The sequence below is a fragment of the Chamaea fasciata genome, unplaced genomic scaffold, assembly GCF_029207755.1.
Source record: "Chamaea fasciata isolate MVZ Bird 193981 ecotype frontalis unplaced genomic scaffold, bChaFas1.0.hap1 SCAF_5, whole genome shotgun sequence".
Classification (NCBI taxonomy): Eukaryota; Metazoa; Chordata; class Aves; order Passeriformes; family Sylviidae; genus Chamaea; species Chamaea fasciata.
Genome location: NW_027094090.1, coordinates 22545802 through 22567496, shown reverse-complemented (window position 1 = coordinate 22567496; position 21695 = coordinate 22545802). Strand labels below are relative to the sequence as shown.

Genomic DNA, 21695 nt, shown 5'->3' with positions numbered 1-21695 from the left:
ATAAATGAACATTTATGAAGGGACAGATTGTTTTCTTGCTAGGGAGTTTCTTGCACCTTGATTTTTAAGATGGGACAGATCACTGAAAGTGGGGGGGGGGGGGGGGGGGAATTGTGCAATTATTTGAATTTTGGAATGTTTTCAATGCTGTCTTATAACTTGAATGTCTTTTAACTTGAAATAGTAGGTCGTTAATTTCTTCCCATCACCACCATACCACGGGCAGAAAGGGACTACTTCTGTGGTTGTTGACAAAATACCATTCTTTCCCTTTTCTTCCTAAGCTTCCTCTGTTTAAACTGGCCCTGTAGATAAATTCACATCTATGGTGCAAGTAGTCTGACCACTAGACTAAATGCTTTGCAAATTAGTCACGTATCCATACCTCGAGGAATGAGAAGATAACAAATAGAGCTTCGTATTATAACAGTTATAGAGTAGATTCTTGCTTCTATCATTATCCTCACTCAAACATTAAGTAGCTCATTAGAAATTGAACTAGCAATGAGAAACCAAGGACCTGATCATGGATTTGATGGTGATGCACCATCTGACACCAGAAAATTGAATAGCTCTCTGGATGTCAGTTCTCTCATCACAGGATGGCAACAGTTCTGTATGTGTGAATCATGTCTCTATTAGGAGATGTAACAAAATCATCTCTGAGAGGATCCTGTGGAAAGTGGAAATGTAAATTATCAGTTGGGGCAGGAATATAAATTGAGTTGTAGACAGCACTGCTCCTAGGGGAGCAGTTCTTCCTCCTTCCCCTACCTGTATTATACCTAAAATTCAGTGACCTCTTTGGGAGCAATCATGCTGCTGCCGCGTGCACCAGGAACATGCATGAGCACACACACAGAGTACCTTCTCCTGCTTATCTCAGAACTTCTGTATAAAGCTTACACATACATCAACAAAGCAGTGGTGTTACATCCTCAGGGGAATCTGATTTAAAACTAAATAAGGAATACCTCCAGATGCCCCCCTCTACACTGAAGTAATTTGGATTCTTCCGTGCACTTGAGCTACTCTTTTCACGCCACTACACAATTACCTTTTAGAAACTCTTCAACACCAGGCAGCAGCACCTACTCTAATCTCATACACTTGATCTAAATAAATAAATAAATAAATGAAAATTTTAAATTATTTTGCCCTAAGTACAAAGAAAACATTAAGAAAACTTCAAGTCAGGGAAAAATTCCTTTTTCTCCTGTCTCCAAGAGCATTTCTCATCATCCTCAAAACAACCGGGGAAATTCACCGATGCCATAAATGTGCACTGATATCAAATACAATTTTACTACTAACTTCACCTTTAAATAGTAAGTAAAGTGTGGATGAAGTCAGAATTAATAAGTGGATTTTATTCCCACATCTTTCACACTATGCTTTGAAGCCTTTACAACATTCCCTTGATGAATTTTACTTAATAATAGTATGCTGAAAATATCTCTCTGGGGTGACTCTAGAAAATACCTACATTTAGAAAGTCCATGTCAGAGAACAGAATTTTTTAGCAGCACTTCAGGATAAACCCATGCCTACTTCCAGGATTCCCACAAAAATGAGCAATTCTCAAGCACTCATGTAAATACTGATAAACCCAGGACACTGCCTCCAGATTTGTGACCACAGGAAACAACAGACTCTAAAGTCAGACTGAGTCCTCTCTTCCTAAGTCCCAGCTTTCTGGCAGCACATAACCAGTAGATGTAGATTGCTCAGCAATTGATTCAGAAACTATCTGGAGTTATGGGCTCCAGATAGCTCAGTTTTCTTCTGGATCCTGTGGCAAGAACAGAAGGGATTGTGAAAAGCATGCCATGCCCATTCCTCACCTTCCAGGTACTACTTTTTATATATCCACTCACAAAGAAAACGTGGTACTGTACACTTTGTTGTGGAGCTACTGTAAACATAATATTCAGAGGTAGCTTTGGAATCATTGCATTTTTGTGAGGCCTATTTATGAAGTCTCCATCTGACAACAGGTCATCACTGGATGCACTTTAATTTCTGTCCCAGTCATTTGTGAATTCAGCATGCTACGTCTGAATCAGCAACAGTGTGCACTTTCAGGTACAAATATTAAAAAGGAATAACAGTAATAATGTTAAACACAAGGGGCAGAGGGATCTTGGAGGGCCATGTAGGGCAGAAGGGGCATCTCTGTTTTCCTCTCCTAGCTTTCCTTCTACTGCCAGCCTGACCTTATTGAAGTCCTGAGATTTCTCTACAATCCCCTGACAGAGAGATGCTGCACTGTTAGGGAGCACTGCACCAAGAGCACGAGGACTCCTGTCCCCAGGTCCAGGGATTCTGCACATCTCTTCTCATGTCCCTTCTCACTGAGGGTGCAGTACTCTCACTACCCCCATGGTGCAATGGCTCTTCTTGGGTTCCACTATTTTGCCAACAAGGTTCCTTCAACGCGAAGACTTGGCACGTCTGCAGTTCCCAGAGTGATGGCACACCATGCAGCCAAGCACTGAGGGGGTTTGAAAGCCTGTTCTTTGTGTTAGAAGTACAGATTTTGAGCTTGATCACCACACCTGATAAATGTTGTAGCTGAAGGGATAATCTGATATAGGTTTTCCTCTGTTGACTTTTATAAAATAAGGGGCTAGTGACCCCATTGTATGTACAGGTAGGATAACACAGTTTGTCCTGTCATATTCATGTCTCTGATGGGCATCAGAAGTTTCAGGAGAAGAAAAATAATTTGAACAAAGCTTTCAAAAGGGGTGACTTGTTTAGGAGAAGTCAACTTTGCATGTACTTACATCTAATAAGACAACAAACCTTGATTATAGTGAAAGCACTAGCTGCTATCTTTTTAATTGGTCTGTCTCTGAAACATGTTATCTGTGAAGCTTATTCACACAGATTCTTCACAACAGAGTATTTCTCATATACATATAAGAGTGAATCTCATATATATGTATATGTATGTATGTAATGGCCTCTGTCAGGATCACTATAATGTTCATTAAATATTAAAATAATAAATCTCCCATCAGGAAATACAAACCTGCATAGACACATTTCCTTTTTTGTTTGTTTGTTTGTTTGTTTTTGGTGTGGGGTTTTGTTTTTGTTTTTCTCTTTTATCAACATTTGATTTTCTGCTTTTTAAAATAAAATAAATATGGACATTTTAGTATGAATGGCCACAGATAGCCCCACCATGGCCAGAGAAAGCAAGACAAGCAGAAAGGCAAGTTTATAGTCCCTGATTTATATTGAGTTTTGTTCACTGAAGCTTGGCACTTGACTTTGGCTTGGATTCTACTTCACTGTCACTGCATCCCACTCATGTCGCTGTCTGTGATGGAGTGAATCGTCTCCCAGCACAGAGGGCTCTGAAGCATCAGCAAATCAGAATTACAGCCTTGAGAAACATTTGTCAAATTCCAATAATTTTTGCTAGATAGCAAGGCACTTCTAAATTGTTTCCCTTTGCAAGTTTGGAAAGCACAGTGTTTGCCCTGCCACTCTTGGTAGCCAACTGACCTGCATGCAGACACAGAGCTCTAGACTAACAGGAACACTACTGTATGTGCTGCCTTTGCCTGGGAAAGGGAGTGTTGCTGGAGGGAACAAAGCATTGAGATGGTCTAAATAGCAGGCAGGAAGCTAAAATGCAGGAGAAGGGCAAAGGATGGGGATCTGGAGGGGAATCCGGCTGTGACAGCAACAGGGAGTGGTTGTAAGGGAAACAGATGGGAAGAAAGGCAGATGGGAGATTAGGATTCAAACACATAGTAACCCAAATTTTTAAAATCAGATGGCCATGGAAAAATGTAGCTTGCTTCCAGACACTGCTAGAGATTGAACTGGATGGTCTCGAGAAGTCCCTTACAAAATATATTATTTTTTGTTTAGCATCAGCCCTCCAAACTGCAAGTGTTTCCCTTTACAGTGTATATGATCAAAGGGTTTCCCCACCTAGATAAAGATGATTGTAGCAAAAAATGTACATAAAATCAGATCCCCATGAGAACCCAACAGAAAGGTAATTTATTTATTTAAGGGGCTATATATGAAATGCTACAAATAGTACTAGAATTTTTGAAATCAATATTTTTAAAATTTAAATCTTACATTGCTATTTGCATATAAGATTCTGTAGCTACTATAGAAAAATTCACATATAAGAGTTTATAACCAAAAGATCCATATTAACATTAATAAATTAAAAATAAATTTAAAAAAACAGCAACAACAAAATCAAAACAAACAACCACAGAGAAGAAACTTGTCTAAAGAACCTGCAGGAAAAACAATTTCAGAGTGGATGATAAATTCATAGAGCAGATAAAGCAGCACATAAGGAATCCATGTCTGCTAGACCAAGGCTTTGAATTAACTTCAGAAGATGGAGCCAGGAAACAGTAAAGAGGATAAAATGAACCATGTGTCCTAGAATAATTAGATAATTCTCTGACATAGCCAACACATCTTGGCTGGTTCAGGCCTGTTTCATGGCTGGTTCCCTGTGTTCCAATGTCCCTCACTCTAGCCTAAGTTCCTCTGCAACTACAAGCAGATGTTCTCTAGACTAAAATTCAGAACAGATAAAACAAGTTATTTTGAAAGGTTTAAATAACTAGTGGGGTGATTAGCAATCTGCCCAGAGTTGATGATGCTTTGGAGAGGCTTTGAGAGCAGATACATAAGCATGAAGTAGGGAGGAGGCATCATTTTATAGACCGAAATGGACCACAGCCTGTGCTCTTAAAACATCTCTGCACATTCAAGGGGGAAAAAGGCAGAGAAAACAGCTCATCTACGTGATTATTTCCCAACATGTACTCTTAAGAATGTTCATTTATCATTGAGATGATTTATTGTGTTCTTCACTTGGAGCTTTCGTCAGTCCACAAGAGCTATTTCACTAATTTACAACTGGGTCAAATCAAAGTTTTACAGATCTGTCATTTTTTTCCAGACTATTTTTAGTGCAGGTGTTTTGCTTACACAGAAGGAAGCAGCAATATATTGTGATCAAAGAGGATTTTAAAGTCCAGAGTGCCAACACCAGCTCTCCATCAGGTGCTAGCTGACTCATTGGCTTTTAATGTGTAACTAACGATTAGCAATCGAGGTAGAAGTTGATAAGACTGTCACACTGAAATTAACAGGAATGAACGAACAAATGCTGTCCTAATGAATATTGATGCTGACTCAGTTAATGCTCCTAAAGCATTAGAAAAATTGAATAAAAAGTGTAGGAAATGTTGTGATGTGTTAGCATCTCTCTCATTTCTGCAGACCTACGGCTTCCTTTGCCCCCAGCTCCGCTGTGCCGCGCCCGGGCCCCGCTGCACCCCTCGCAGCCGCTCTCGGTGCCTCACAGCCCAAGAGGCAGCACCGCAGAGGCGCAGCCGTGCGAGGCCGTGCTGGGCAGTGCGGAGCCGTGCGGAGCCGTGCGGAGCGCTGCTTTGCGTAGCTGAGCCCCCGCCGCGCCCTCGCCCGGCCCGCCCCGGCCCGCCCCGGCCCCCGGACGGCCAATGCACGGGCGGGGAGGCACAGCCGGGGAAGGAGCCGGGGAAAACATCAATCCCAACTTTCTCACCTTGACGGGAATCGAGCGCTCCCGATGTGTCTCCTCCCGCCGCCCTCCCTGCTAGCCCAACCTCCCCAGGAGGACTGTCCGACGGCCCGGGCTCGCCGCGCCAGCTGCCCCCTATCCCTCGAGAAACCCCAGTAAGGGGGTGCCCCTGGGTACAGTCCCCCTCGGTCCCTGCTGCCCGGGGCCGGGCCGCGGGCAGGGGCGGCTGCGCGGCGGGGCTTGATGCGGCTGCCATGGGGCGCGGGGCTCCCCTCAGACCGTGCCTGCTGCGGGCAGCGCTGCTGCTCGCCCTCTGCCCCGCCGCCGGCAGCACCTGGATGTGAGTAGCCGGGCGCGGGGTCGGGGTGGGAGGGCTGCGAGGAGCCCGTCCCCTCGGGTCCGTCGGGGCCCGGCGCTGACGGGGGGCTGCCTCTGCAGGTGGCTGGGCATCGCCGCGGCCGGCGGGCCCGAGAAGCCGGGCTGCGCCAGCCCTCCGCTGAGCCGCCGGCAGCAGGACCTGTGCGAGCAGAAGCCGGAGCTGATGTCCGCGATCCGGGAGGGAGCGCGCCTGGGCCTCCAGGAGTGTCGCAGCCAGTTCCGACACGAGCGCTGGGACTGCCGCTCGCCGCCCGCCGCCCGCCGCGGCACCGCCGCCCCCGCCGCCCTCGGACCGCAGCTCAGCAGCGGTGAGTGACCGCCCCGGCGGGGCCGCTGCCGGATCGGCGGGGCGGGGGCCCCGGGCTGCCCCGGGGTTCTGGGTTTGCGCCGCCAGGAGCCCCGCGGGGCGGCGGCGGGGACCGTCCGGGCGTCCCGTCGGCAGAGCGGGGCAGAGCCGGGCGGGCGGTCACCGCCGCCGTCCCGGGAGGTACCGCGGGCGCAGGCAGTGCAGCGAGCAGACGAAACTTACCCTTGTCTTTGCAACGTTGTTGTTGCTTTTTGTAATTTTCGCGTAGTAAGCCCGTGGATGACACTGCCCGTAGGTAGATCCACTCAACTTCGTTGAAATACTGTTGTTCTTAGACTTAGGTTGGGTTTATCCCCTTTGTGTCAAAGTTACTAAATAAGTGGGCTTATGACATATTATTTCGAAAAGGTCACTTGCAGGTAAAAAAGTTTTCTCAGGGCGCTAAATACAATGTGAGATGCTGTAAAATATATCATATCTGCTCAGTTATGTGGTATTGATCAGCACAGTGGAAGCAAAGCTGTTTTTTCTTGCATAAAATAATGATGAAATTGCTGGAATTTCCACTGAATCAAGGATAAGGTTTTTTTGTATCAAATGTTTCAACAACACTTTCCTGCAAGGTGCAAGGATTCTGCAACCTTTTTTGTTGTTGTTGTTTGTTGTTTGTTTTTTTGTGTTTTTTTTTTTTTTTAAGCTCCCTGGTCACTGATTGTGTAATGGATGTGATTTTAAGCATTGTGGTACTTCACTTGAGTTCATGCAGTCTTCACTTTGTACTGAAACAGTGTAAAGCCCCCAGGCTTTAGTCATGAAAACATAAAGTGAGGAATAGAGGGTGATGTGTATTCCAAAAAGGAAAGGGAAAAAAAAAAAAAGAAAAAGAGAGTTTTCCCCACTGTATGGAGCCGTATGTGTTTCAGTCCTTCTGTTCAACAGGGAGGACTCTTTCTGAAGACCATAAAGAAGTGCCACTCTTCACCCACAAAGCTTCACTAGTGTGTACTGTGGAAGCCTTTTATGATGGTACCAGCACCACAGACTAATATAAACAGGAGAAACAAACAGGAATTTTCCTGTCCACGAGCAGGAACTTTGGAGACTGGTAATAAGTAATTTTCACAACAGTGAAAAGTGGCCCATTTCAGTAAAAATTTCAGCGACATTTATTGACCACTCACTGATACTCAATTTGTTTAGAGTATGCCTCGCTTAACACAGTATAAAGCTGTGTGTCACATCATGCCAGAAGTTTCAGAGAATGGGACAGATGTAAGAAGCCCAAGTAGGTCCCTCCATGATTCTTCTGAGATATAGTCTAACAAGTAAAGGCCTTTCATGCTGCTGTCTTTCCCACAGCCAGCTACTTCTAGGAAAACCACATGGCCTAAAAATCTTTGTGCTATCCTGTTTTCTGCCTGGTTTAAGCTTTTCGGGGTTCTTTGCTCCCTTTGTGAATCAGAAGAACATCAGTGTGTGCTAAATTTAGCAGGAGGTAAGTTTTGGCCCTGTACCAAAGTAACCTGGGATCATGACAGCTTTTCTGGGATTTAAACTGACCTTTTCTTCTTCAAATCAATATGAATAGTGAAAAGCAGAGTAGAGAGTAAGGGGTTTGGAATGTGGTTAGTTTTGGGGTTGATTTTTTTAGTTATTATTTGGCTTGAAAATTTCTGAGGCAACTAAAATTCCTAATCAGAAAGAAGGTACCAAAAATCACATGGTACAAGTAGTGAGAAACGGCATCATTAATAGCATGGTCATATGAAAAAGTCGTTTTGGGGTATGAACATCCACTGCTTTGAACAAGTTAACGTTACAGTCCAAGCTGTGATGACTTTAAACTTGAAACGGTTCTCGTTAATAATCACCTGGCTTGTCAAGTCGGGGTGAGTAGCCCAGGCAGGCAGGGGATCAGAGGGAGCTCCGGAGTGACATTTTCCTCCTTGCTGTGCAGGCACGAAGGAGACAGCGTTCATCTTGGCGGTGACAGCGGCGGGGCTGGTGCACTCGGTGACACGGTCGTGCAGCGCGGGGAACGTGACCGAGTGCTCCTGCGATGTCACCCTGCGCCATGGCGGCTCGGCCAGCGAGGGCTGGCACTGGGGTGGCTGCTCTGACGACATTCACTATGGAATGGCCTTCAGCAGGAAGTTCCTGGATGTGCCTTTCAAGAACCTAACAGGCAAGAGCGGGAGTGGCCTGGTGGCGATGAACCTGCACAACAATGAGGCTGGGAGGCAGGTAGGTGTCATTCAGATGTGGCTGCAACTGCTTGGTCACCTTCACTGACAAAATGACATCAGCCAAAGGAGGCGGGTCCTTGGCTGCAGGTATTCATGGGGCCAATGGCAAGAACAGCAGTAACATCACCAAAGAAACATCTACAAACTCAGAATCAGAGCTGGTTTTAACCATCTAATCTGTATGTCTAAACAAAACCCACAAAATAAGTAATTGATCTGTAGTGCTTAAATAGTAAATTTATCTTAATTAGAGTTTGATATTCAGTTGCAAACTTGAAATAGTCCTGTTATCAACAGGATATGATTTTTGTCACTGATTATTCTGTTACTATCATGACCTGCATTTTTAATTCTCTCTAATACTGAATGAGAAGGCCAGCTGGACACAAGGCCTCATTACTCATCTGCTATCTGCAGTCCACACTTTAGAGTGCAAGTTTAACATTGTTCAGAGGGGAAATCAAGAGTTAATATTTTCTTTATAAACATCGGACAAAAATGACACCGTCAAACTAGCTCATTGGTTAGGACATGCATCAAAGAAGTGAAAGGAGACTGATTTTTGAAGGCTTTTTTTCAGTCCAAAGAACTTCCAACCAACTTGCTGAGGAAAACTGTGTTTGGGTGTGTGACATTGGATTCTCCTTCCTGTCCTGCAAAGGATGTAAAATGGGTGCAGAAATAGCTTATACAGGCAGATGTGAGCCTGTAATCTAGTGCTTGGAGCTTACATCTGGAATGGCAGAGATTTGTATTCTTATTTTTCCTTTAAAATGACTTTCTCTGCTTTACTTTGGAGATTATCTTTAATGGCTCTCTCTAGGCCCATAATATTTTAAATCTGTTCTGCTCAGTGACACAGCTTTCACTAAATGGAAAAAAAGAAAGGGAAAACCTCTGGTTTTGACTACACATATTGATGGACTCCATTGTGACTCTGAAATTTCCTGTAGCTGGAAGCAGCATCAGTGTGTTTTACTGAAATCAACTTTCCTATCTGCCATAGACGAGGAATAGCCATAGCAAACCATCATAAGACCCATGATGGTATAATTGAAAATTACTTTAATTTGAAGTAATTTTTACAGATTTCATTTAAGCTATGTAGTTGGAAAAGCAGAAAATGTTTCAGGTTCCTTCCAACTCAAACCATTCCATGATTCCATGGTACTGTGACAAAGACCCTTTTCCAACTGAAGTAGATGAAGCAAACTTTAAACCTCAGTAAAAACTGAGAACAGTTACCATGAGTTTAATTAGAAGCCTGTCAGCTAAATCATGTCCAAGGAAAGGTGATTGTTATCTTGTAGTAGGAGATGTTAATAAGAGGAACAGAAGATTAAATTATTATTTCCTCAAAGAAAGAGCAAAGGGTTGTTTATCATGTTTGTAGAGCGAGATAGTTAAGGAAGAAATATATAGTCAGCTTCCATGCATAAATATTTTGTAATTTAATGGCGAAATGTAGGATAAAGCAAATATTTTGGTCACTGTCCGGCATAAAAAAGAATGCTTATTGTTGGTACTTGGGATTTCTAGCAGCAATATTATCTGAAGTTAAGCATAACTCTTCCTTTTTGCATTTTCAAATCTTAACTAGGAGATGCTGGAAAATGTTGGCCTTCATGTTTTGGGGCTTACAAGAAGATTGTTTTGATTTCTTATGGCCTTTTGTAATAAACACTATCGTGTTCCTGGTTTGGTGTCTTGCAAGAGAGGTCTTCCAGGGACAATACTTCTGTGTTTGTTTGGAGTTAGTAACAACTGGTATGTGCAGAATTATCTTGTTTCTCTCCTATTTCAGTACAAAATGTTATTTTACACTTCCACGTCTCATAGTTATCATATCAACATATAAAAATTTTAAAACTGTGTGTGTCCTTTGAGTTGTCCACTAATCTGGCTCTCAGAAGATTCAGATTGCATCCTTATTCTGCTTCAAGATAAACATTCATCGTCTTTTAGCATGGCAATTTTCAGTGTACTTAGATGTGCCTATGTGACTTGGACTCTTTTGCTCTTCTACAAAAGAATGTGGAGTCAGGCACTATGCGTTGACTATCATTATATTAGTATTATTTTCCTGCTGGAAAAATTCTGCTACCTTTTCCACTTGTGGAAATTTATTTTGTCTGGGCCTTGTGTTCTCTCATTGAAAAACCTGGCTTATCAGAGAGTTTGTTTTTGCTGATACTTGTGGATTGGTAAGAGACTTACCAACAGTTTGAAACTGTTCTTAAGTGATGCTCCTCTGGTAGGACATGTGCTCATCTTCATGAATAAACATATTAGTTCTACCAATGGCTGAAATTGGGACATTTGATTACAGGTGTCTTGTGACAAAACAAGTACTGGCAGTCCTTGTCTTACAGCTGAGAACAGTGCCTGCAAACAGAAAGTTTAACTTGGAGGTGTTAAGCATTAACTGGCATTAGAGGGTATGCAAACTGTGAGTCCATTGACACTCTTCTTTGCTGCAAATCAGCCTCTGCTTTCTGCCCCATCTGTCTGTTCTAGCCACAGAGTTCCACCCTGTGCTGCTCCCTCTGTTAATTGCATTGGATCAGTGAAAGGAAGACAGTTTAAAAATGATCTTTTTCTCAGGTTTAATTTTTAAAAAGAGCACTGTTTGTCCCTGTTCATCACTTAACCCTGCACTTTTTGTGTGCATGTTGTACCACCAAAGCTGAGTGGCAATAGGGGCAGGAGGAACTGCTCAGATGGGCTTGTGGCTGACCACAATTCTTGTGGACCCAGCTCAGTTCCACACTGATCATTTCTCGCAAGCTATCAGCCAGTTCAATAACCCACCTAAGAAAGCCTGTTCCAGCTTGCTCAGAATGACGCATCTATCCACTGCAACAGTGGGTAACAGAGCTCCTCTGAAGCTCTCTATGGAATTTTGTTTTATAGGGAGAATCCTCTCACTATTTCATGAATAACTGAACAGATTCACCATATGAATCTAAAATGTGAAACAGAACACTGGTTGTGGAGTCAGCCTGGAAGTCATGGTCCCAGTAACTCTGCAGTCACTGTGCACTGCTGAGGCACAGGTGTGTGCTGCAGCTGTGTCCCACCTGAAGGCCATGTTGGCTCTATAGGCACGATCTTAGGTTTGCTTGCAATATCAGGAGAAGATGCCTAATCCCTAAATTTTGCCAGTTGTTTGATTATGGGAGCTTTTTCGTTGAAGTTCACATGGCAGACTGAGATGCAGTGGCATGTTCTGTGATCAGGCAAAGCAAAATGTGACCTCCCTGTGCTGGCAATGTAAAGTATATTGGAGTCCAGGCTGAAAATTTGCCCATCCTAGCAGCTGGGAAGCAAGACACTGAATCACATTTGTAGTTCTTACATTCATCTGCTCATCCGCACACTGCTAATGTATGCCACATTTTTATATTTTGATATCAGTCTAAGACTTCGACATCGGTTTCTGCTCTTGTTTCAAAACTGTCTCCCTCTACTTTTGTTTAATTCATCCTCAGAGAAAGACTCTGAGTGTCATCTGCTGGGCTACATGCCATCCTGGAAGTAAATCGCCCGTAGCACCTAGCAGGCATTTCCAGAGCTTCGTCTCACAATTTCTACATCCTTCTGCCCTTAATAAGTACCTTATTGTACTGCAGTGAAAACAAGGATTATATCTGTAACCTTATAAATCTAGTAGCACAATATGATTTAAAACTACTTCGAAATTCTAGTTACTTGACAAAAATAACTCATCATTCAAAATTGGAAAAATGCTATTAAATCCTCTCTGTTTTTAAGTTGTGTGTAAAATTTATCTTTTGATATTGTGTTTCTCTTTTCCTTCACATTTTTATTAGGTCATCTGTCTTCTGACAGACTTTTTGTTCTTAGATTTTAAATTCTCCTCTGCCTCAATCACTCTTACATCTTGAATTAATAATATTCTGACTACCCAGTGGTTTCATTATTGACAGATTCTTGAGATATGAGCAAAACCAAGTCTGTCTATTAAAGAGAAACTAGTCTGTGTAGAAGAGATGGTAAGTATCTACCAGTATTAACTAGCAGTTGATTTGCAACTAAAAAAGTCCGTGTGTGCTCATGGGTGAGAGATTTCTTGTTGCAATATTTTTATTTCTTCCATAGTGCAGAAAAATCTCCAATTGCAAAAGCAGCCCACAGCATGTGGAAGTATCTCCTGCACAAGTTCATCTCTTTGCCAGGTTTAGTTTGCAAAAGTTCATGGCTGTTTTAGGTCAGGGCATATACCTGCTCTTTCCTGCTAATGTTTTTTGTGAATGTCTTGCATATTTGGCTTCCATAGTAACCTCCACCTACAAATCATTCCTGTTTATTCACCAAAGATGTGACTCCAAGCCAACACTTTGGTCATGTGTTTTTTTAAATGTTTGTAGAGTTTTATGCAAATGCCAGCTCAAGATTGCATCAATGCCTTTGGGGCAGAATGTGCCAGGAGGCCTCAATGCCCACTGAAACCAATGGAGTAACCATTCTGGACTCATCTCAAACTTCAGTGACCACAGTCACTATGATGAAACATCCCAGATTAGCACATAGATTAGAAATAGCTCATTTGATTTATCCTATGCCTTGACTGGTTTTGGAATTTTGAGGATGGCATTTGTGCTGCTTGAGCCACCAATATGGAATCTGGGACTTGACTTGTTTTCTGGTCCTGCAGAGAGCCAGTGGGGCTCGGTAGGATTTCAGGTCTCACTGCAGAATCAAGGCTTGGGAACTGGTACAAATGAAACTACTTTCTCAGGGGCAGCCAGAGAAGGATGTTAGATTTGTGTTCTGTTTCTTTCTAATTCAGTTTCAGAAGGACATAGACTGACAACAGTTAATATCTGTGGAGACTGAGGGATAAATGAAGGATTAGGATGAAATTTAATAAATATCACGTAATTGGGATGTTGGGGTTTTTTTGTTTTCCCCATGTTTTGGTAGAAGTGGTTCCTCCAAAGACAATTAATTTGAATATACATTGGCCTTGATGTATGAGAAGTTTCAAGACAAACTTACTATGAGCTAATTTAATATCCATACTTACTGGTGAATTTCCCAATTGCTTTGATTGTGGAAATTAAATATGGGGGGAAAGGTTAATAAAATGGAAGATGGCAAAATGGGCTTTCCACACTACTAACCAATGTCCCTCATGAGTCTACAGGATGGCTCCAGAAGGTATGTTAATGTAAATGTAAAACAAACCAAAATTATGATATCTTGTGCTACATCTGTACATGTGTGATTCTTCAGTACCTTTTTCAAACTCTAATGTGAGGGTTGTCACAAGACTAATTGTATGATTTTATACTATGAGTATTACATGTTAGAGAAGGAAATATTTTATTGGTTGTCTCCTGAGTGTTTGAGTCAGTCTCAAGATAAAGATATGAGATAAAGGAGGTTACTGCTTGTTTACAGATTTCAGTTATTTGAGGCTTGATATCCTATAAACTGAGACAAAATTGTGTGTTTCAAAAAGCTTAACACAGACTTCAGATTCCCGTTGTTGTTCAGACAGTTACTGTTCAGCCTAGCCCTTGCTTCTGCACGGGCATGGAAAAGTAACTCATCTAAGGGTATTTAAGTGTTGGCAGTAACTGTGGAAACCTTGCTAAAACACTGACAGTTATAAAAGTAGTATGAATGCAACTATCTAATTGTGTTAAATAGATCCATTTTGAAACTGGAAACACTAGAAACCTGTACTAGAAGTAGTCATATCTAAATTAAAAGAATAGAGCTCAAGACTGTAAGTGAGAAGCATCTGAGATTTACTACAGAATACTGGAGCCAAAGACACCTCTGCAAGTCCTTTTGGTGAGCCTTTTGGTAGACTTTCTGTGAAGCTCAGAGATGTTTTCATCCTCCTGCTCTTCTAACAGTTTGCCCTGGGGTGCCTCCTCCTGTGCTGCTTTGGGTGCTGAGCTACACTGGTTGCCCAGGCAATGTTGTGTGACTTCAGCCATTTCTGTGGCCTTAGTTACAAACAGGGTTGTGAATGTTTAGTGATCTTCATGGTAGCTGTAAAGTACCCTTAAAAGGCAACATAACTGGGAACTTACTTGCCCAGTAAGTGTCTTCCAGCATAGGAAGGGTGCCATGACCTGCCTTGTCCTTGCTTTGCCCTTCTGCTATTCCCCTCTAGACCCTTTTACCCATGAGATCCTTTTGCATTCCAGCAGCAGGAGGACATGTCATTCAGGTATTCAGGATCCTCCAGAATGAAAAGCCATCCAGAAATCAGAGCTTTCACTGTTGTGATCAGTATTGCTACATTATGCCCATTGCAAACTGCAAATGAAGAGCACATCTGAAGATCATGCCTCTCACAGCGGGGGTCCAGGACTGCAAACCTGGTTCCTAACATGTGCTCTGACTTCCCTGTTAAGGAAATGGCAGTGGCAGCTGTAATATTAAATACTTTGAGACCTCTGTGTTACTGATGTCAGGCAGCATTCCTGATGAATGAAAGACCACATCCAAATGTTGTTCTCCCTTTGCTTTCAGGCTGTAGCAAAGCTGATGTCTGTGGATTGCCGTTGTCATGGTGTTTCTGGGTCCTGTGCTGTGAAAACTTGTTGGAAAACCATGTCATCCTTTGAAAAGATTGGCCGGTTTTTAAAGGATAAGTATGAAAACAGCATACAAATATCAGACAGACTGAAAAAAAAGCTACGCAGGAAAGAGAAAAGCCAGAGAAAAATCCCAATTGGAAAAGAGGACCTGCTGTACATGAACAAATCGCCCAATTACTGTGTTGAAGACCAAAAACTGGGGATCCCTGGGACTCAGGGCAGGGAGTGTAACCGCACATCGCAGGGCCCCGAGGGCTGTAACCTGCTGTGCTGCGGGCGCGGGTACAACACCCACGTGGTCCGGCACGTGGAGAGGTGTGAGTGCAAGTTTGTCTGGTGCTGCTATGTGCGCTGCAGGAGGTGCGAGACCATGACCGACGTGCACACCTGCAAGTAAGAGATGGAGAGCAGGAAACGTGGCCAAACCATCCACCCTGTGGGGTGCACACAGCTGCTGCAGGGGCAGCAATCACTGCTAGCCTGTGGGATTTCAGAGGGATCGGCCTCATGGTGGAACAGGTACTGCCAGACAATGGGTAGCCCAAGCGTGCCTCAACTGAAATGACAGCTGAGTAAACATCAGGCTGCTTAAACAGCAAAAAGGACTCCTGATGACATATTTGAAGGCGTTGCTCCATGAAGAGGGGCAGATGCTAAACTTTTCAAGTCTTTAATAGACACAATGTCCTGAAGATCCATATGCTGGGTAGGTACAGTGGAGAAATCTCAAGATCTCGTTATCCAGAGAATAAAGAGTTAAGAGAGTTTGTAAAGACACGTTAGATAAAGTCCTTATGTCTGGGCTTTTAAAACTGGGACTAGATGGATCCACTAGCTAGTTCATTTCTGCAGACTTCAGAAAAACCCACAAAGATAGGGAAAGAGTTCAGCTGTTGACCACGAAGCATTTGCTTTGCAGACGTTCAGAAAATTGCCTTCTGCATAATGTGCAGAAAAGCGTCGGGAAGTGAGAAACGTATGTGACTGCAGAGAGCTCAGCAGTGTCTGCCTGGAAAAGAAGGTTCAAGCTGTGCCCAAGGAGCACAGCTTGGTGAATGTGAATGGGGTACCAAATAGCAACTTCAGCATTTTTAACAGGTTGTCCTTCAAATGCACAAGGGACAGGTCTGAGAAGGGACAGAAATACAGTTTGATATTTGAAGGAAATAAAATCCTCTGCAGGCATTTCCTGAGTATCTGAGTCCACATTTTGTGAGTCAGCTGGTTGTCACCCCTCTCTTGAATTCTATGCAATAACCTTCCACATTCAACCATCTCACTGGTGGCTCACCATCATTATCAAAATTACCCACATGAGATTTAGCCCAAAGGAATCTGCCATAAAGCAAAGGATTTTTAAAAACATATTTTCTTTATAGAATCAGCAGCTAGAATTTTTCATTAGGTTGCATCCTCAGTAAATTTAATGCACAATATAATTTATGGATTGGCTCACACCACTAAAATATTTAAACTGTTAAAGATAACATTTTCTCTGTCTCCATATGTTGGCTTAATTTTATTTTACATCTGTGAAAGGTTGTTTATTGTCATGCAGTGATTTAATGCCTGGCTTAAAAAGCATCATGTGAAAGGATTATTGTTGTTTAATTGTGCAAAGAACTATTTTTGATAAGACAAGAAAGTTTGTATTTTGTAAATATTTAAATTATGCAAGTTATGTAAAAGGTTTCCAAAACTAATGTGATAAGACTACAGCCCTTGAGATCTGTTGGTTAAATATTTTTTTAATATTGTAGCTTTTAATTGATTTTTATTTGCATGTACTGGGGGAAATTAGTCAGGAACTGCATAAATGTTCGGAGTTTTGATCATCAGAGTAGTTATAACTATTGCAGTTCATACACACTGGTGAGAAACACTCACTATGATTTTCTAAATGGTCAGTTAACTAGTATTCTGCATACCTTCTTTTTTATTGTTTTCTTAAATGCATTTTACAAACACTGAAATCCCAGCTCCAGCAGCAAGTACTCCCACTGAAATCAAGGGAACTTGGAAGGGTTTGCAATCCCTTAACTTCTTCCATACTAACAGCCAGTTTCTAGAAACTTGGGACAGTTTGGCTGAAGCTTTCAAAGTTACTTTGAAGAATTAATTTCCTAGTTGTCAGTTATTTCCCCAGGAAAGATGGTGACCAGATTCTGAACTGTCACTCTTTATTGCATGTGTAGGTCAGGAGGAAGGAAACAAATCTTCTATATTGTGGTATTTCACTGCCTTATGTGGATTATCTTAGGAACATCAGTTCAGCAACAATGAATTCTATATCTGCTATTTGGACCTTTACTCCACATTTGGCCAGTCCATCTCCATTGGCCTAAGCAAATTATTGCCTTGGGTCCACAAAATCTGTTGTCTGTGGGAAAGGTGCTCAGCATGCCAGTAAGGCACTGCCACAGGAGGTTTCAACACCTTCTGTGTGAAAATTTGGACAGGGAGGACATATCATGGTGGAATACCCTGAAGAGAGAGTTGTGACCTCAGGTTGTTTCAGCAGTGAAAATAAACCCACAGGTTCCTCAGGCTGTGCCACAGGACTGACTGGCAGCATGGAAGGGAGATGACTGAACAGCACTAAGTCCAGACAGAACAGTATCATACTCTCTGCTGAAACCAAACTTGGGATAATACAATTTTGACCACTTAAATAACCTTGAAATATTATTTGGGCTCAGTAGTTTGTTGGTTTGGGGGGTTTTTTGGTGGTTTTTTTTTGTTTGTTTGTTTGTTTGTTTTTCCCTGTTCACTGATTGCAAGATCAGCAAGAGAAAGAGAATTAACTAGCTGCTTTTTTTAAGTCTCCAGGGTTCAGAATCTTTCTATAGGATGAAGTGAGTGTTTTCTATGCATTTTACATAGTAGACAATGTAGTTGAATTACTACAGTGCTCTGTGCTGATCCCTAACCTCTCTCCATATACATACTACCACCCTGAAGCAAAGTTTTCATATCTGCATACTTGAAATGATAATAAACAGATTATATTCATTTTGTTAACTAATATACTACAAAACTTAACACAAGGTATAGTTTTCTATGTGGTGGGTTATATCTTTCTGAGGCATCTATGAGAACGCAGATATAAAAGTCAGAAATCAAGACATCCACCAAGTTTTTCAGTGGGATGATTCAGCTGCCAAGACCTGGGAACTTGAGGCTGTACTGATAAAAACAATGCTGAAATATTCAAGGCTGAAAAGGATAATGAGAGAAGACTGCTGTACCATTTGGTAGGAAAAAACAGTTGCAAGCTATGTTCCACTCTCTTCTACTGCCATCCATCAAGCTCAAAGAGGAGTCATGATTCCACCTGTTTGGAGTGCCTTTTTTCCTGTTCTTGCATGAGCCTGTAGCTGTATCGTACTATGGACAACACCCTAAGAAATGAACAGACCTTTCTGTGGCAACAGGTGATTACAGATATAGAGATTATAGCAATTGAAATACAAGATTAAAGGAACTGGTTTGCTTGTTCTGGAGAGGAGAACATAGGGCAAGGAAAAATGTAAAAAGATACCAAAGTGGAGTCATCAATTTTTAACTTGCTAAAAAGTAATCGTTAATTTTCAGCTAAGAAGATTTGGACAGCACATAAGCCAGCTCACCTAAATGGGCAATAAAGCACAGGAAGCAATATCGGAGGAATCTGTTTTAACCGGAGTCTATGAAGGACACCTTAGATCTTTTTAAGGTTAAAAGGGATAACTACAGCAGCAGCAAGGAGGAACTAAAAGTGGCTTTAATGTTATCAGAAATGCAAAGAAACATCTCAAGTAGAGCATGTTCTCTTGCCATTCTTCAGTTTTTCACTCCCCAAGGGAGGCAGGAGCAGGACATGCTGAAGCACGGGTGTTTGTGCCCTCTTGGCCTGTTGCTCAGAGGGTGAGAAGCAGGGTCCCTTGTATCCCTTGTACACCATCAGGAGCCACTGACACCCCATGGTATCACTGAACAGGTCAAGGGCTGTTCTCACACTTTCCTGCTTCAGCCTCAAAGTTCCCATTTAGCCTTATAGGTTTCTTCAAGTTTCTTTAACAGGCTCCATGTATTAAGGCTAGGTTATGGCCTTACAGCCTTAAAACTGAAGAGGATTTCATCAATAAAAAGTCCTTTGCTTAGCCATGACCCAAGTCAGTAAGGGAGGCACTGCAGCCCTTCCCATCCTTACACAGGAAAGTCAGTCAGCATTTATGGTGGCAGTATTATTTCCCCTTCTGAAACTACCCACCTGACCTCTTATTTTATTAATACACTTATTCTTGAAAAACAGTCAGACTGCAGAAAACCCAAACAGTTCAGGAGACATTACATACACATCAAGCATTTAGCAGTCAATTCAATGTTTGAGGAAACTAAGTGCCACAGTAAGACACCTGGAAAGCAAAACATGGTGAGCAAAATAAAGCTTTTTCCAAATTGGCAATCAGGAAACTAAGGCTGTAAAAGGGTCTGCTTTTTCCAGAGGGGGAAAAAAAGAAAAAAAAAAAAAAAGCTGGATCATGAAAGACATTAGGGAAAGTTCAGAGGGTACATCAAAGCAGTGAGCCCCTTCAGGTTATTTCTTAGGACTCCTATTAATCCATATAAAACATGACTAGTAAAGCAGTTGAGAGCTGTGGTTTACATTGAAGTCATCTTCAGGTGCCTTGAATCCCAGCTTGGTATTCCTTGGTGAAAAATAAGCTGAAACCTTCTTGTGTCTTTCCCCCTCTCTTCTCACAGTTTTATTTTTTGAGATAGACATATCTAACAACCTTTCTCTTCCCTTGCCTTGCTGCTCTGTTCTCAACAAGTCTGCAAGATGCTACAAATGTTCCCGTCACCAGCTATAGGAAAATATGGATCCTGGAGCTTTGGCACACACAGGTATTCATGAACCTGTACCTCATCTTTACAACTGATCTCCTATCCCCAGCTGGAGAGAGGCCAGAATAGTCATCTTTGTGCTTGGCAACTCAAATGAAATGCAGATAGATTGCCAGAAATCTTACTGATAGATTACCAGAAAGTGTCTCTGATAAAATTCAGAGTTCATCTCAGCAGCAGGATACTGCAACTAAAGAGGGCAGGACCACATCTTGCAGCAAGTCAACAGTGCATGAGGATGGAGAAAAGAAGGGAGACCCCATTTATGTGGCCACTCCAGTGCGACTTAAATATTTGGCAAGTCTTATTAAATATACCATACAGCTGTGAGGACACAGTGAGTAAGAGGAAGATTCCCATCAAAATTTTAAAAATCAAATTATTTAGGACACAACAAAAATAACCCTACCATTTTATGGGTTTAAAATCCATTGTTTAAAAGGTTTTTTGCAGGTACAACTTTAAGGGGGTTAAGAGAATCATGATACATTTACTCAACTTGGATTGCTAATAAAGGCACACTTTCTCCATTTAATTTTGTAGAGGAAATTTGAACTTTTTAATTTGAAGAAAGATGTAACGTTAATTGGCATTTAAAGCCAAAAGAATGAAGACAAGTGTAGTCCAGGAAAACTACTAATGCAGCCAAATAGTGTTTCTTCCTTTTAAAACCCTGCTGAGTAACTTCAAAATTATTTTGGCATTATTCTGGATAGCAGTATACTGGCATAGAAACCAACAGAACTGTATTTCTGTGAAAATTCCAGGAATTATACAATTTGTTATTCATTACAGCCGTAAGTAATGAAATAGAATTTCAAACTGATTAGAAAGGGGGATTTTACTTCAATGAAAAAATACATACGATTATAACACATCCTTCTACACAGGAAAATATGGAAGATTTAACAATATTGAGGGGAAACTCATTATTTAAAAAGCTAGTTAAACATAGATAACTCAGAATCCAGTCTTACTCTGGTATCAGAGATTATTTATTTTTCTTACAAGGTAATTCTCAATATTGCTTGAAATTTTTAGTGCACAGAAATTGACTCACGAAATATCAACAATAATATTACTTCTAATGCCTCTGTGTTAAACTCACTGTGGGTTCCTGAAAAATCCTTTGTAGATTTTGCCCCACAGTACTAGCTTGAAGTTTTTGTGGAATATACCAGAATTCATGACACAAAGCTCCAAGAGATTACAGCCACTTCTGTGTCAGCCCTAATTTCATGAATATGGACATGGTCAGTTAGTATGGTATAACTTAGTTCCATCGAAGGTTCAAGCTGGCCCTAGTTAAAAGAAATACAAGTTTAGAAAGACAGCAAGGTTTTCACACAGCTGTAAGCTAAAGATTAAGGCCACTTAAACTTGATTCTTTTTTTTTTTTTTTTCTATTAAAAAGAAGGAAGAAGGAAACATCGTCAGTTAAGTCCACCAGTCACACATTGCATAACCCAAGAGACAATGCTCTCTCTGACACTGCACTGAAGAAGAGATTGCCTTGGCTCATGAGAAGTACTGTAGGTGGTGAAGGTGCACTACTGTGTACCCTGAAACAACCCTCACTAGAAGGCAGACTGCTTTCTAACGGGCTCTTTGTGATGGGAAATTTATTCCTGATGTTAGAACTAAAAGAGGAAGCTCTTCCATTAGGCACATTCACTGCGTGACCAGCCACTGCAGCTGAACAGCCACAGGGAGAATCAACAGTTAAGCAG

The 21695-nt window shown here is 41.8% G+C and overlaps 1 protein-coding gene across 1 annotated transcript; it reads left to right on the top strand.

Moving 5' to 3' along the window:
- The first annotated feature begins 5585 nt into the window (after positions 1–5585).
- On the top strand, positions 5586–20500 carry WNT16 (Wnt family member 16). Its single transcript, XM_066183019.1, has 4 exons — positions 5586–5900; positions 5999–6246; positions 8203–8489; positions 15008–20500. The coding sequence occupies exons 1-4, from the start codon at positions 5815–5817 to the stop codon at positions 15470–15472; spliced, it is 1086 nt and encodes a 361-aa protein (XP_066039116.1). The 5' UTR covers positions 5586–5814; the 3' UTR covers positions 15473–20500.
- Positions 20501–21695: the final 1195 nt, after the last annotated feature.